The sequence below is a fragment of the Sciurus carolinensis genome, chromosome 8 (genome assembly GCF_902686445.1).
Source record: "Sciurus carolinensis chromosome 8, mSciCar1.2, whole genome shotgun sequence".
In the NCBI taxonomy this organism is placed as follows: domain Eukaryota; kingdom Metazoa; phylum Chordata; class Mammalia; order Rodentia; family Sciuridae; genus Sciurus; species Sciurus carolinensis.
In genome coordinates, this window is record NC_062220.1 from 144752055 (window position 1) to 144768874 (window position 16820).

Below are 16820 nucleotides of genomic sequence, written 5' to 3' on the forward strand. Positions count from 1 at the left end.
GAACTGCTGCATAGAGTGGCGAGCTCACCTTACTTAACTCTCTATAATCCACTCCCATGCATCAAGTTCCATTCTGCTTTCTAACCAGTCATACAAGGGAGTTAAAAGGGCTGTGGATTGGGCAAATTAGTTTACTTTAGTCAATTCACGTATAGTCTCCATTATCTCTCTTTTTAAAAAAAAAGTCTTTAAAAAATAATGTTATTGATGTTTATACACCTCCATTTTATTTATTTATTTTTTTAGGTGGTGCTGAGGATCGAACCCAGTGCCTCACACATGCCAGGCAAGCACTCTCTCTACCACTGAGCCACAACCCCAGCCCCTCTCCAAAATCTCACATGGCCACTGGGGAGCTGATCATGTTTGGTGGCAACAATTTAGCAGGGTGCAGGCAAAACAGTAGGGGTGTGTTTAGCATGCCCCCTTAATACTGGCTTTATAGCTGACACATGTTTCATCTCCCAACAATGCAAATGAACTTCCTTAAGGTAGTTTGTGGGCATTTACCCCACAAGATATCAGTATTGAGACAGTATTGGCAACAGTCATCCAAGTTGCAGAGTCAACGTCATGGCTGGGACTCTCACTGTTCCCACTCTCCACCCTACCTGATCCACTGGTAACAGCTCACCTGCCTGAGGATTTGTCAGGATTACCTTATAACAATGCACACTCAGCTTCCTTGTCCACCAATGCCGTTCCGCTCTAAATATTGTTTGAAGACCTGCACGTTGACAATTCTATATATGACCTCTGGTCCAGAGACAGGGTTCGGATCAGTGAACCTTGACCTTCTACCTAGTCAACTCCCAACCAAAGGCTCAAAGACAACTCAGGGTGAGCTGTGAGCTCTGTTTTTAATACATCTCTTAACAGGAGAAACTTGTCTTTGTCTCTTTTTGGAGTAGCAGTCCATTTACCTTTAGGACTGCCTCCTTTTTCTTTTCCTTATTGAGAGGTAATGGCTGAAATCTTTGGTCCTTTGGCAATTGCTTCCATAACTGCACCAGGGTGGCATTAGGTTGATCATCCATTTTTTTTTCATTAAGTTCACCCACATCTGTGCACCCATGGCAGTCTCAAAGTGGTCCTTCTGGTTTTGGCTGGGTTTTATGGACTCTCATTTGTTTGTTGCAATCCGTCTCCCCTGGTCTGCTATCAGTTGCACTGCTTGCTGGAGGGACTGCCCTACTAATGGGGATAATACCGACAGGGCAGCATAAGTGGATGGAGGGGCTGGTATAACATGGTATCGTCATCCCAGCACTGAAAGTCATACTGTCCAGTCCTGGGAAGGCTGTACATAAATAGCGTATTTCATCCCCAGTTCCTGCAAAATAGTTGTAGTTCTAGCATGGAGTCCCAGGGGCCTCTGGGTGTAGGAATGCCTTCTGAATGTGGCCACCTATTGCAGGTGGCAAGAAGCAGTTAGGCTTGTAATGACTCCACACTTTCGACAGTGGCATTGACATAAAATCTCTGATGTAAAACAGGGTAAGCCGTTATCAAAGTCATTCTGGACAATTCTAAATCATTCAACATTATCCCACCTGCTCCAGCGTCCTGCCAGCCGAACAGCCATGCAGGTACGCTTTCCTTCCTTTTCTCTCTGAACTTGGACCCCAGTTCCATCAGCTCCATGGCAGGTATGTGGTCTAATGATGGTAAATATCTAAGGACTGGGGAGCAAATCTGGATCTGCCCCTTCAGGCAGCTCCTGCTGAGTCGTCGTCTTCTTTTTTTTTGCGATGCTGGGGACTGAACCCAGTGCTTGCGAGGCAGGCACCCTACCAACTGAGCCATATCCCCAGCCCTTGCTTGTCTAGCTTCTATTTTATCTTCACCCTTTGCCTCAACTTCTGAGTCATTGGAATGAGTGAACTCCCTGAGTGAACCCCATATTTGGAGGTCCCAATTTTCACTAGTCACCGTCTCCCTAATACAGGCTCTGGGCTTGCAATGTCCCCTCAGTTTAGAACAATGTCATGTCATGACCTGACCTGCAGATGCTTCTCTCATGTTTCTTTTTTTTTTGGGTACCAGAGATTGAATCCCAGGGCACTTAATCATGGAGGCACATCCCCAGCCCTTAGTTTTTTTTTTTTTTTTAATTTTTAATTGAGACCGGGGTCTTGCTAAATTGCTTAGTGCCTCACTAAATGGCTGAGGCTGGCCTCAAACTTGCCATCCTCCTGCCTCAGCCTCCCAAGGTTGCTGGGATTATAGGCATGTACTGTGATAGCACATCCTTGTCACCCCGTGCTAAATGGATCTCTCTTTCTGGTTTTAACTCTTCCTGTACTGTATGGAGTTGGGCTTGAATAGCTAGCTTCTGGTCTGTAGCCAACTTTAATGCATACAGCAAGGGTCATGCCACTTATTTTATTTTTTAAATGTATTTAAATTATTTTGGTACTGGGGATTTAACTCAGGGGCACTCAACCACTGAGCCACATTCCCAGCCCATTGTATTTTATTTAGACACAGGGTCTCACTGGGTTGCTTAGCACCTAGCTGTTGCTGAGCCTGGCCTTGAACTTGCCATCCTCCTGCCTCAGCCTCCTGAGCTTCTGGGATTACAGGCATGAACCACTGCACCCTGCACATGCTTTTATTTTACACCCAATTTCGCTCTGCTTTGATTCTCACCTAAAGTTTGGAGGTGAGGGAAGAGGCCAACTCCCTCTCCATTTTCTTCATTATCACATTTTTTTTAAGAGTCCTTCCTATCCCACTGTAAGCTTTCCTAGGCAGTGATTAGGAAACAGACTGATTGGCAACAGACTAGCAATATATTGTTCAGGAATGTGACCTCTAAAATCAATGATTTTTAAGGTTCACTAAAAAGCAAATGAAGCACCACTCTGGAAAGCAATATGGAGATTCCATCATTAAACTTGGAATGGAACCACCATTTGACCCATCTATCCCACTCCTCGGTTTATACCCAAAGGACTTAAAATCAGCATACTACAGTGACACAGCCACATCAATGATCATAGCACCTTAATTCACACTAGGTAATTCACACTAGATGCCCTTCAATAGATGATGGATAAATAAAAGGTGAGATATATATATATATATATATATATATATATATCAGAATATTACTCAGACATAAAGAAGGATGAAATTATGGCGTTTGCCAGTAAATGGATGAAACTGGAGGCTATCATGTTAAGTGAAATAACCAATTCCAAAAAAACAAAGGCTAAATATTCTCTCTGATACGTAAATGCTGACTCACAAGGGAAGCAGGGGCTCATTGATTGGAAGATGGGGAGGGATGGGCAAGGGAGAGGGGATGGGAAAGGGAAAGGCAATAGAATGAATTGATCATCTTTCCTAGGTTCATAGATGAATACGGAACCAGTGTAACTCCATATCATGTACAACTACAAAAAGTTATATTCCATGTATGTATGATATGTCAAAACACATTTACTGTCATGTATAAGTAAAAAGAACAAATTAAAAAAAAAAAAGATTTGAAAACAAAAAGCAAATGAAGTTACAGGGTTTTTTAGGTTTTTCCTTGGTCACCATTGCACACCAGCAAGCTTAAGTAACTCAGTATCTATTGATCTATGTTTTCTTTCCCCTCAGTATATGTGCATTTAAGGTTTTATTTTATTTTTTTGTTGGTGTTATTTTGGGATAGAATCCAGGGTTTCATGTTTGTAAGGCAAGCACTCTATCACTAAGTTCCAACCTCAGCCTCAATTATTTATTGATTTATATTGGGGATTGAATCCAGGGGCATTTTAACCCTGAGCTACATTCCCTTTTTCTTTTCTTTTTTTTTTGTACTGTAAGAACTGGATTTTATTTTCAAAGCATTAGATTTTCTTAAATATGGATCAGACTGGAAAAGCATTTATGAAATGTTACTTTAGCCAGGGTTAAAAGAACTGTAAAAGTAGAGAGTTTGAAACTTTAATTTATTGCTTAAAAAAAAAAATTGGAATACCCTGGCACTCTCCCATCCCCAAATTGCAACTAAGTTTATATGTAAAAGTAATTAAAAAAAAATAAAAGTGATGCTCTTGACTTGTCAGTAGAATCCTCACATAGTGAGAGTACATCTTGTTGAGCTATCCAAACTCTCTCTTGGTCCCCATTTTGACAAACAAATGCATGACAATAATGCATGACCATGGGGATACAGGTTCATGCTAAGAAACTCTCAATGAAGTTTGATCTCTCAACACCTACTAAGCTAAAATGGCTTAAATAATCTTTAATATCACTACCAGAACCAAAACTATTTTCAAAGATTGAGGTTCAAGAAAGATTTAAAGTTATGCTAAGAAAAAACAATCTGACATAGGGAGACTACATTTAATTCCTATGAGAATTCTTATAAAGTTAAAATTGTTTCAATTATTATAAAAATTTAGTAGCATACAAATATAGCTCCCAAATGGTTGATATAATCCCCATTTTATACTGGACTTGCCTTAACAGGAAAAGCTAGGTGTTTTACAGTAATTTATCTAATGTGAAATGTCAATGGTCTTTTAATATTTTACATTGCCTTACTTTTTTTCCTTTTTATAGAAAAAATACAATTATTTTAGGATAATGACCACAACTAATAGCAATGGAAAGGGGAAAAAAGCCTGTGTGAACAGTGTCTGTTTACATTCATGAAGGATGACAAACTGTAGGGCATGATGTCTCCATGATAAATTGAAAGGAAGCCCATAAACTTGTGATCCTTCAATGTTTTAGTAAAACAAATCATAAAATTGCAACTGAAGTTGTAATTACTAATTAATCCATTTACGTAACTAGATAAAGTACAAAATAGGGATGATTCAAAAGTTCTTTAATCTGTTTCACACCAACTTTCACAACTGGTAAGAAAAATAGGAAGTAATCAACTTGCGTGCACCAAAAAACCCAAGATGGAAATCTCAGGTATTCAGTTTCTTGTTCACAGGCATTGCTAGTTCAAAACCAAAACTCAGGGAATACTGGCACTTACAGGGAAAAAAAGGTTTCCACTGTCATTTTAAAATAAGCATTTAAGATAAAAGCTAAGTTTGCATGGAACAGAAAAAACTTTAGGTAATGCTAACCAAATGCTAATAATGTAGTGTAAGTACAAAAATTACCACTTTTACTTAGGTATGCCTTAAGAAAAAAGCACAAATCGTATTTACATAATTATACACTTCGTCTTTGACTTTTTTTTCTTCTTTTTCCCGTCTTTGTTCATTTTTTCTTTATGTTTTCGAATTTCTCGCACTAATGTATAGAAGGCATCATCAACGCCCTGTCTTGTCTTGGCTGATGTTTCAATAAAAGGGATCCCATAGCTTTTTGCTAAGTCCTGAGCCTGCTTTGTGTCTACTGTTCTAGAAGGCAAATCACATTTATTTCCTACGAGGACCATAGGTACGTCTTCAGAGTCTTTAACTCTCTTAATTTGCTCTCTATAATGGTGAATATCTTCAAATGATTTAGTATTATTTATGGCGAATACACAAAGAAAGCCCTCTCCAGTCCTCATGTACTGGTCCCTCATGGCGCTGTACTCCTCTTGACCCGCTGTGTCGAGAATGTCCAGGAGGCAGGTTTCTCCATCAATTATGACTTGTTTCCTGTAGGAATCCTCTATCGTAGGATCATATTCATCCACAAAGTGATTCTGAATTAGCTGTATCGTCAAGGCGCTCTTGCCGACGCCACCAGCTCCAACTACCACAAGTTTATATTCAGTCATTTTCAGCCGGCCTCTGTCCCGCGCCGCAGAGCCGCCAAGCCTCTGGCCGCCGCCTCCTTCAGTGCCCGTGCCGCGCTCGCTCCCAGTCCGAAATGGCGGGGGCCGGGAGTACTGGCCGAGCAGCCACCACCACCACCACGGCGGCCTCCGCCGCCGTCGCCACCACTGTGGCCTCCGCCGCCACCGACGCCGCCACCACCACTGCGGCCACAGCCTCCGCCTCCTAGGTAAATCGAGCTCCGAGCACACCGATGAGTTCCAGCCGGGCGGTCGCAGAGGGCAGAGCTATCGATGCGTTCCGCGCTCGATTCCTCTTCCGGCGTGCGCACGGGAGGGAGCGGCTGCGGGCGGAGTGGGAAGAGCTAGGAGGGTAGGAGGGGCCCCCGATTCTTTTTAATTTTTTTTGGGTGCTGGGGATTGAACCCAGGGCCTTGTGCTTACAAGGCAAGCACTCTACCAACCGAGCTATCTCCCCAGCCCCTTTTTTTTTGTTTTGTAAGATAGAGTCGGGCTGGGGTTGTAGCTCGGGGTAGAGCACTTGCCTGGCACATGTGAGACACTTGGTTCGATCCTCAGCACCACCACATATACATAAGTTAAATAAAGGTTTTGTGTCCATCTAGTTGCCGAGTGCCTTACTAAATTGTTGAGGCTGGCCTCAAACCTGTGAGCTTCCTACCCCAGCCTCTTTAGTTGCTGGGATTGCAGGCGTGCATCATTGTGCGTGACCAGGGCTGAAATTTTAATTGCAACTGGAACTAGCTTTTCCGGTGAGTTCTGAAGACTTTTGAACTAGATCCCTTAATTAGTATTTTTCAAAAAATGGTCTTTGAAATAATTGAAATAGAATCTCTGGGTGTGGAACTCCAGCAAACTCATGTTTTTGATGACACCTAAAGCTGGAATATCACTTTTTTGGGTAGTAAAAGGACCAGAAAAGAGAGGATGTAACCATCAGTAGAAGGAATTGATCCTGGCTTATTAAGGCTGATAATTGTGCTGGGCCTATGATAAGACAGTGAAGGGGTTGACTGTACTCAGAAAGACCTCGGTTTGATTCACAATGAAGAGCACTAACATGGTCTTGGGTCATGACCTCATTGAGCTTTGCATGCCAACCTGGCTCCCTCTTCCACTTCGGGTTAAGTCTTTGATCACTGTCATTTTCTCAGCTGGGCTTTCCCTGCCCACCTACCAACCCCCTGCTTCATTTTCTCAGCAGCATTTATCATCATCATCTAATATCCCATTTTACTTATTGTCTCCCCACTACAATAAAAGTCCCATGAACATTTTGTGATTCACCTGGAAAAGCATATCCAAAGGTACTCAATAATCTAAAAGTTGCGTAATAATTCTATCTTTATGAATATTAAGTGAATTTAAAGAGCTTGAATGAATTTAAAGAGCTGGCAACAGTGTCCAAGCACATGGTGATTACTATTCGTCTAGGATGCTTCTTAGCTGGATAGTCCCGAGAGAGGTTAGAAGTTTCTCGAAATGTTTTTGGTAGTTTTTTTTTTTACTGTTGATTAGCCCTCTTTCCCGCACTTTTCGCTGTTCTAGAAGAATTCGCGATTCCTCAAAAATCAAAACCAAGTCTGATTCTTCAGAGGGTTAATACGACAAACAGGACCAGACAAACTCTAACTTGGAGAGCTTTCTTCCCTTCCTCTCTTCTCTCCCCACAGTCACCTCCTCTCGCCACATTATTCCACCAAGGACACAACACAGGAAGAACAGCGCTTAGCAGAGGCGGGTGTCAGGTGTAAACGCTTTCCTTTCTGCGCAGGCGCGCTCAGTCGCAGGACCTGGACTATCGCGATAGAGGAGCGAGATCGACGCTGGCCCTTTAACAGCCCCTTCCCGGGGGCCTGCCTTGCGCGTGCGCACTGTGGTTCTGCGCTTGTCATCATGGCGACGCGGGGCCATGTGCAGGACCCTAACGACAGGCGCCTCCGGCCCATTTACGGTGAGTGCCTGGGGCCAGCCTGGTCGCCAACCCAGCAAGTCGAGGGCGCCCGAGGGTGGGGCGAAGACCCAGAAGGGGCGCGGAGGGACCGCGCGGGGCGGACAGGCGCGGGGGGCGGGCCGCGCGGGCCACTAGGCCGCAGCCGCGGGCCTCGCGTAGTCGCCGGCGCGGCCTTTCTGAGCAGCTCTGAGATGGGAGCGGCGCGCTCCGGGCGGCGGCTGGTTAGCAGAGCTGGCCTGACAGGCAGGCCCAGTGGGAAGCATCCTTCCACAGAGAAGAGCGCTGCTCTCAGGCTGCGTTATTACGGTCGCTCGGAGAGAGACCCGAAGTCTCCTTGCAAATGGAAACCGGCTCCGGCATGAGGGTGGTAGAGCTCACCCGGGGGATAATTCCCCTCCAATTTTTTTTTCTCTACGGGAATTGGGCCTACGGGGTTGTCTGACTAGATGGGTTTCGGTGCATGTGGACAAACTGAGGGACCAGAGACGGGCAGGGGCTGAGGCAAGGTCACCCAGATCCAGGACCAGGCCCGGGATCTTAGAATCCCAGTCCAGAGCTGTTTGGTAGAGAAACAGCTGCTCTGGGCACACGTGGGAGGCTGGGGGAGGGGGTCTTGGGCCTAAAATAGAGGTGAAGAGACAGCGGTAGTTGGTGTCAGAGGGGCATGCCTGGCTGCTGGAGTGCTTTTCCTTTCTGCATCTTCCCTGTGGTTTTCTTTGCGCCTTGCCTTCCGCGTTTTACGTGGTTCTGACTCCACAACGCTTACCCGCAGGCTCTAAGGTAAACTTTGATGTCCTCTTGCTACCTCTTGGTATTGAGAAATTATAGAACTGAGTTTGGGAGAAACAGTATCTGAGATATTCTCTCATTGGACAATGGTTCCTTTTGCATTTCCTTTCCTCTTAGATGTTGTATGGTCCTGGCCTGTCTCAGTTAATGGTGAGAAAGCTTCAAGGTCAGTGGTTTTTACGAAAGTAGTCCTGGTTATAGTGGGATTTTTATTAAATGGAGGCTTCTCTGAATGACTGAGGTCATTTAGCTTTTTTTTTTGTTTTTTTTTTGGATGGGGGGGTTAACAGTTTCTGGCACAGTTGGTTCTGCCTTTATTGCATAATTTGTATAATGCTTTACTTTCACATCTTATCTGATTCTAACAACAACAAAGTTGTGAGGTGGGTAATTATTATAGCTAAAGTGTATAGACCACTAATTAAGTCTGTCATTGTCCGACCTTTTATGTGGGATATCTCATTTAATCTTCACATATTCTCTTGAAGGTGTTAATATCTCTCTTTTAAAAAAAGTTTTGATTTTTAACAGATGAGAAAACTGAAACTTTGTTAATGTTGTGTAATTTGATTAAGCTATTCGTCTAGTATTTCTTGGAGCTAGGCTTTGAACTCCAGAAATTCCCTCACTTTGAATTGAAGACACTGACTTGCCTAAAGTCACACAGGTGGCGAATGGCAGAGATAGGGCTCTGATTTCCATTTCCCAATTTCTGCATATTCCCACATACTCTTACTCTTCCAGAATATATTTCAGAGGACAGAGATGATACATACGGGGTGGGTTCATGATTTGACTCATTACATCTTTGTGTAACAACTGCCTACCAATTTTGTGTGTGTGGGACTGAACCCAGGGGTGCTTTACTATTGAGCCACATCCCCAACCCTTTTTATTTTTTGTTTTGAGACAGGGTCTTGCTACGTTGTTCAGGGCCTCTCTTAGTTGCTGATGAAGCTGGCTTTGAACTTGTGATCCTCCTGCTTCAACCTCCTGAGCTGCTGGGATTACAGGCATGAGCCACCACACCTGGCCCGATTTTTTTTTTAAACTATGATAACTTTTTTTCTGGGTATTAGGGATTGAACTCAGGGGCACTCAACCACTGAGCTACATCCCCAGCCCTGTTTTGTATTTTATTTAGAGACAAGGTCTCACTGAGTTGCTTAGCACCTCGCCTTTGCTGAGGCTGGCTTTGAACTTGTGATCCTCCTGCTTTAGCCTCCTGAGCCCCTGGGATTACAGGAGTGGACTACCACACCCAGCTGAACTCCAGACTTTTGTTAAAATACATTAATGCTCCTAAACAACTGTTAATCCTTGAATTCAGACATTTACTACCTGACAAATGAACAAGCTCATCTATAGTGGTGCTTGCCCACCAGTTAAAACTTTAATTACTGTATTGTGTGCTTACTTGTGGTGGAACTGCCCTATTAGGTAGATAAAATTATCGTGATCATAGTGGGAAACTGAAGACCAAATGATTACTTTGTACCTAGGTTGATTATTTTTAAAAAATTTTTAGCATGACATGTATTATTATTATTGTACCAGGGATTGAACCCAGGGGTGCTCTACCACTACATTTGTAGTTTTTATTTTGAGACAGATCTTCCTGAATGGTAGAGGTCATGCTCCTCTTCCTCAGTATTCCAGTTGCTGGAATTGCAGATGTCCCATCACATCAGGCATAACATGTTTTTTTTTTTTTTTTTTAATTTACAAAATTCATTGAAAAGTTTCTTAAAAAAAAAATCTACCTTACTAGCTGGTAGCCATCATCAATCATTTTCTTTGAATTCCTTTTGTGGTCATTTTGTATCATCTTTGTTGCCCTCCCCTCAATACAGAATCAAACTCAGTACCTCCAAAGCATGTGTTCCACCATTGTCACTTTATATCATCTTATAAATGTATGCATCTCTCATCGTCCTGATAGTTTTATACAGTTTGTTTTTATAGTTTGTTCATTTATGCATTCCTTTTCTTCATTCACTGTATTTTCCAGGATCTGGTATGTGTTAGGCACAAGGCAGGTGTAGGTAATGAATACTGAATAGTTCAGAAATGGTTTTTACTTTTAAGGATCTTATAGTCTCAACAGATTTTTTTTTTTTTTTTTTTTTTTTTTTTTTTGCGGTGCTGGGGATTGAACCCAGGGCCTTGTGCATGCAAGGCAGGCACTCTACCAACTGAGCTATATCCCCAGCCCCTCAACAGATTTTTTTAAATGGCAGTTCACATAGCCACTGCATTTGTACTAAAGGCTTTGAAGGAATAGTCTAGCTTGCCACAAGAGTATACAGTATGGCATCTGGGCTTTTGGGGCAGGTCAAGAAAAGATCCCTGTGGAAGTCTTGTTTTACTTTGGACCTGAAAGAAGAGCAGAGATTAGAGGAGATGGGGCAGCCATGATGAAGATCCTGAGAAAAAGAGTTTGATCCACTTGGGGACCAAAGCAAAGGCTTGTACAATTGGAATGTAGAGATGCAATAAGAGGAAGTGAGATAGAACAGCTTTGTGAGCTATTTTAAGTATGTTGAAATTTGTACAATTTATGTTCATGTTACAAGCAAAGCTCCTGTTCTCTAACATTTAAGATTATGTGTTTATTTTCATGAAGCTGGCATTTGAACCCAGGACCTCATGTATGCCAGGCAAGCACTCTACTGATTCACATCCCCAGCACAACATTTAGGATTTTTAAGTAAAGGATGTTGTAATTTAAAGGTGGAGCTATTTTGTATTTATGTTTTGCTAAGTTGATGCGATTGCCTTAGTGGTCTCTGAAGCTTTTGTAGGAAGCAGGAATGATGTAGGATATTTCAGGTGATGGGCGCTAACTGAATATGCAATTTAAAACCTTTCCAGCTGCGTGCAGTGGTGCGTGACTGTAATCCAGCTACTCAGGAGACTGAGGCAGGAGGATTGGAAAATTTGAGACCAACCTGAGCAATTTATGGAGACTGCCAAAATAAAGAGGACTAAGGGTGTAGCTCAGTACTGGGGTGAGGTTGGAACTTTCCTTTTTAATTTGCAAGACTGATATACCTTTTCTATTCTCAATATCTCTAGTTATGATTAGAGAAATAAATCTCAGGGCTTCTCCTGTAGGATAAGTAGGCCTGCATGCTTCAGAGGAGCTTGTGTTAGGAAGTGTTACCTTATGAGTACAGATTGTACATTCATTCAGCAAACTTTGATAATCTCTTGCCAATTATATAATTCAGTGCTTCCCAAATTTTCTATCATTCTTTTAACTCAATATGAAGATTTAAAAAAATTTTTTTTAAATTGTCAGTGGACATTTATTTATTTATATGTGGTTTTGAGACTCTAATCCAGTACCTCACAGATGCTAGGCAAGCTCTCTACCACTGTGCTACAACTCCAGTCCTCAATATGAAGATTTTAGCTGTACTATTTGTGGTGTTATTTACTTAATATTTTTCCCCTTAGATGACTTTAAACTTAAATTTATTTTATAATAATTCATATAATTACCATTAATGGAAAAATTTGTATCACTTACTCTGAGATAAAGAAGTATAAAAATAAAATAAAATGGCCTGAGGTGGTGGCTCAGTGGTAGAGTGCTGTCTGGCATGTGTGAAGCACCTGGTTTGATCCTCAGCACCACATAAAAATTAATAAAATAAAGGTATTGTGTCCCTCTACAACTAAAAAACAGTTATAAAACAGTAAAGTAAAATGAGTTGGGCATTGTGACAGACACTTGTAATCTCACCTAATCAGGAGACTGAAGCAGGAGAATTGTAAATTTGAACTTGTATTTATTTTTTTTATTTTTGATACTGAGGTTTAAACCCAGGAGCGCCTAACCACTGACCTACTTCTGAGCCCTTTTTATTTAAAAAAATTTTTTAGACAGGGTTTTGCTTAGTTGCTTAGGGCCTCTCTAAATTGGTGAGACTGTCCTTGAATTTGTAATCCTCCTGCCTCAGCCTCCTAAATTGCTGGGATTACAGGTGTGTACCACTGTACCCAGCCAGCCTGAACGTCTTACTGAGGTCATGATTCAAAATAAATTAGAATGGGCTGGGGGTATAGCTCAGTGATAGAGGACTTGCCTTAGCATACGTGAGATCCTAGGCTGATGCCCCGTACCAAAAAAAGACACAATGAAAACAAAACAGTGTTGTTAAAGTCTTACCTGTGTTCTGATAGCGATCAACTTTCTTGCTGTGAGTGTTATCTAGTGCTGTCAGCAAGGACACCTAAAAATGTTTCATTTGGAGTGGTACCTACAAAACATTGCTTTAAACCAATGCCTTTTATTGTTTCTTCTGTTTTGTGGATGGCTAATTTTGGCTGACTCCTTTTATTAAGGGAACAACAGCAATCCTTATAGCCAAACCACAGTATTTCTTTCTTTCTTTTTTTTTTTTTTGCGGTGCTGTGGATTGAACCCAGGGCCTTGTGCACACGAAGCAAGCACTCTACCCACTGAGCTACATCCCCAGCCCTCACAGTATTTCTTGAGCAAGTTTTTAAAAGATTTACTAAAAAGACAAACTTAGGATGTCATTTTCTTTAAAATATATTTTATAGTTGTAGGTGGACACGATAATTTATTTTATTTTTACGTGGTGCTGAGGATCAAACCCAAGACCTTACACATGCTAGGCAAGCGCTCTACCCACAGAGCCACAACCCCAGCCCCTAGGATTTCATTTTTATTGGCCTGTTTTCTCTAAGGACTATATAATTTGTATTAGAGAGTCAGTAATGTAAATTGAAAATAAATTTTCCCCAAGAAAGTTAGCAACCAATTAATAATCAGTCACTTATGCATTGAGGAAAGGAGAGTTTGACATCAGACCTAATATAGTGAAGTAAGTTTCTTAGTTAAAACTGTTTTGGGTGCAAGGAACAACATTCACTGATAACCAGCTCAAGTTAGAGTAATTGGCTAGAAACTTGCGGTAGTCAAGGGCAGGGGGGTAGTGTGCCCATGTCTTCATGGAAACTGGAAAGCAGCCATGATCTGGTTGCTCATCTCTACTTTCCTGTGCTTGGTTATTCAGACTGGTTTTACTGCTTACTCATGACTTTACTCATGGCTTACCCTGTGGGCCGTACCATTTGACCAGAGGAAGAAATGGTCATTTATTACCCTCAAGCTTCTTCAGGACTGCCCTTCCCTCCAGAGTTTTGATAAAGATAATTAATGTTTTTCATTCCTATATAAATGCTGTGTGAACAAAGAGTCAAGAGGTAGCACTTTTTGTTTGCCCCCCATGAACCAATTTGTGTCCTCTAAAGGGTCTTCAAAATAGAAATTCTGGAGCTTCCAGTGGTATATTCAGACCAAAAATACAGGCTTTCCGTGTTATAGTTACAGATTATGAGGAAGAAATCTGATTTACCTACCCAGGGTCAAAAGTTTATCCTGGGGTTGACTTTAGTTACATGGTCTAAACATGGTCATCTAGTCCTACCCTATCAACAAGGACAATGGAAACCATTCTCAGAAAAGAGGGCATAGGTACTTTGGTACCATGTGTCACCCTGTCAGCTACTGAGGGAATAGGAAAATATCCTTATGTCTTGACCTTCGGTCTGATCCATTTATGGGTAAGTCCTCAGAGTTGGGTCTTTGAGAAATATGTGTACACTTTGACAAGCCTGCTTTTAAGATATCTACCTTCTTTTTGGGGGGCGGGGGTACTAGGGAAGTAACCTAGGGGCACTTTACTACTGAGCTACATCCAAATTTTTTATTTTGGGACGGTGTCTCACAAAGTTGCTTAAGGTCTTGCTAAGTTGTTGAGGCTATCCTTGAACTTGTGTTCCTCCTGCCTCAGCCTCCTGAGTAGCTGAGATTACAGGCCACCATGGTGCACCACCATGACTGTCTAAGATGTCTATTCTTCAACTATTCTGTGAATCTGTGTCATGAAGGACTGAGTCAGATGTAACTTAGAACTGACTCAATGAGATCAACAGCAGTTGATTAGAAAGAGAAGTTGTTATTTATTGGGTTGGTTTATCTGTCCTCTATTCTATAAGGATAAATGATGGTTTGTCCGCTGAGCTAAGGATTTAAGAAAGTGGTATTAGATATTTTGGTATTCAGGTCAAAATTGTATGTTTTTCAGTTTCTGTGATTCTTCAATCCCCCTACCTGAATGTTAGTCTTTGATCTTCCTCTCTAGATTATGATTCCCTGCAGAGTAAAGTTTCTCATCTTTTTACCTTGCATTATTGATGCTTATCAACATTAAGTGCACTGAAGAAAAACTAGAGATAAAATTCATATATTCATGTGGGTGTCTGTTGAAAGACTTATTGAAGAGTTTATTGGTGGAAAATCTAAACCATATAATAAAATGATAATCTGTTTCCGTTATTTAAATCTGAGGTTACATTCTGTACCATCAGGACCATAGATCATTTGAGTTGTCCACGCCTATACTAATCTGGAACCTATTAATGAGCAAAGAGAAACTGGAACTGGCCTGACTGCTGTTGGACTGGTTCCCATTTATAACACTTCTAATTTTCTTCCTCTGAAAAATGTATCTTTGCTTAGACTTTTTTTTTTTTTTTTTTTTTTTTTTTTGCGGTGCTGGGGAACGAACCCAGGGCCTTGTGCATGCAAGGCAAGCACTCTACCGACTGAACTATCTCCCCAGACCAAGACTTTCTTTTTAAATTAATAAACTTTCTTTTTTTTTTTTTTTTAATATTTGTATTAGTTGTTGGTGGATCTTTATTTTCTTATTTATGTGTGGTGCTGAGAATTGAACCCAGTGCCTCACACATGCTAGGCAAGTAATCTACCACTGAGCTACAACCCCAGCCCTAGACTTTCTTTTTAGAGCAGTTTTAGGTTACAGAAAAGTGAGTAGGCAGTAGAGTTATCACAACTATATGTATAAAGAGCAACAGTGGCTACCAGGAGTGAGGAAAGGGAGGAACAGGGGAGAAGTAGGTCATTCAGGACAAACTTGTAGTTAGTTATTTAGTATGAATAACTCTAGCTCTAATGTACAGCATGAGGACTGTAGTTAATAATTTTGTGCTATATAGTGAAAATTAACTGAGCAGATGTTAAGTTGCTCTAACCACCCACAAAGTGGTAATGATATAAGGTGATAGATATATTAATTTGCTTAACTACAGTAAGCAATTCACTATAGGTATTGTCCACATTTGTATATCATGTATGTGTACACCTCAAATATATTCAATAAAAAGTTGTTTTTGGATAGGTATGTAGCTTTGGGAAACTGAGAAGTCAGTTGTTCTTCCCAGTAAGTGCTAGCTTCTGTTCTGAGCAGTTTGGAAAAGTGTTATTTTCTCTACATCCTGGCCTGCTTTGTTCCCTGTCTTCTAGGCTTATGGACCAAACATTTAGTTTCTTCTTCACGGAGTCATAATTAGCTCTGTGGCAAAGTAAATACTTATTAAATACATTTTATTGAGGAAACATGGTCTGCTTGGTAGATTTGAAGCCTGAATATTAGAAAGGGTTTATTTATATTTAAGTTTTTAAAATATTTCAATTTTTTGGTGACTTACCCCTTAATTTCTCGTAGATTAAAAACCCATGTCATATGTCATCCATGTAGTCTTGAATCTTCATTAAGGACTAATATAACCTGATTTTATTGCTTTTGGATGAGTAAGGACTATGGGAATGTAAAGTCGTATTCTGGGCCACTCTAGCCCTTTAGAATTAAAGTCTTCTGTTATTTGTTTTTGTTTTTGGTGCTGGGATTGAACCAGGGCCTTGTGCCTTATACGTACTAAAAACACTTTACTATGGAACGACACCCCAGTCTCCCCAGGAACCTTTTTTTTTTTTTTTGAGTTTTCTGCATGCTAGACAAGTGCAAGCTCCATCCCTACTGAGCTGTACCCCAGGGCCCACTGTGATGTTTTTAATGGCAAATTAAGATACTTTCTGAAACAAATAAAAGCAGCCTGTGCATTTTCATTAATTGTTGTTGAAGGACTATAATAATATATAATTTTTTTCCCACAGATTATCTTGATAATGGTAATAACAAAATGGCAATTCAGCAAGCAGATAAACTGTTGAAGAAGCATAAAGATCTTCATTGCGCTAAGGTAATACCTTTGTGCTTGAGTTACTTCATTTGTGTGTGATAGTTGTAATTCTTTAAAAGGAAAGGATGTTTTCTGGTTTTTGTTTTTGTGGTACTGGGGATTGAACCCAGGACCTTGCTCATGCTAGTCAGGTGCTCTACCACTGAGCTAATTTCCTAGCCCTAGGACATTTGATTTTTTTTTTTTTTTTTTTTTTTTAGTGACTATTTATTTATTTAT

General features: G+C 41.0%; 2 protein-coding genes across 4 annotated transcripts in view; one reads left to right on the forward strand and one right to left on the reverse strand.

Moving 5' to 3' along the window:
• Nucleotides 1-4053: 4053 nt before the first annotated feature.
• LOC124991017 (GTPase KRas-like) lies at nucleotides 4054-6040 on the reverse strand. Its single transcript, XM_047561651.1, has one exon. The coding sequence runs from the start codon at nucleotides 5735-5737 to the stop codon at nucleotides 5171-5173; it is 567 nt and encodes a 188-aa protein (XP_047417607.1). The 5' UTR covers nucleotides 5738-6040; the 3' UTR covers nucleotides 4054-5170.
• Nucleotides 6041-7461: 1421 nt separating this feature from the next.
• Nucleotides 7462-16820, forward strand: part of Naa25 (N-alpha-acetyltransferase 25, NatB auxiliary subunit) — a 67352-nt gene continuing 57993 nt past the window's right edge. Inside the window, exons 1-2 of one of the 3 annotated variants that reach the window (XM_047561486.1) lie at nucleotides 7462-7709; nucleotides 16516-16601. In XM_047561486.1, coding sequence (XP_047417442.1) covers nucleotides 7652-7709; nucleotides 16516-16601 — 144 coding nt within the window. In that variant the 5' untranslated portion in view covers nucleotides 7462-7651. Of the gene's footprint in view, nucleotides 7710-8620; nucleotides 8665-16515; nucleotides 16602-16820 lie in introns of those variants that run through there. The other 2 variants (XM_047561484.1, XM_047561485.1) reach the window with 2 other exon arrangements.

Bases quoted from the DNA above. Each gene is read 5' to 3' on its own strand.
- LOC124991017 (XM_047561651.1), bottom strand. From the start codon at position 5,737: ATGACTGAATATAAACTTGTGGTAGTTGGAGCTGGTGGCGTCGGCAAG.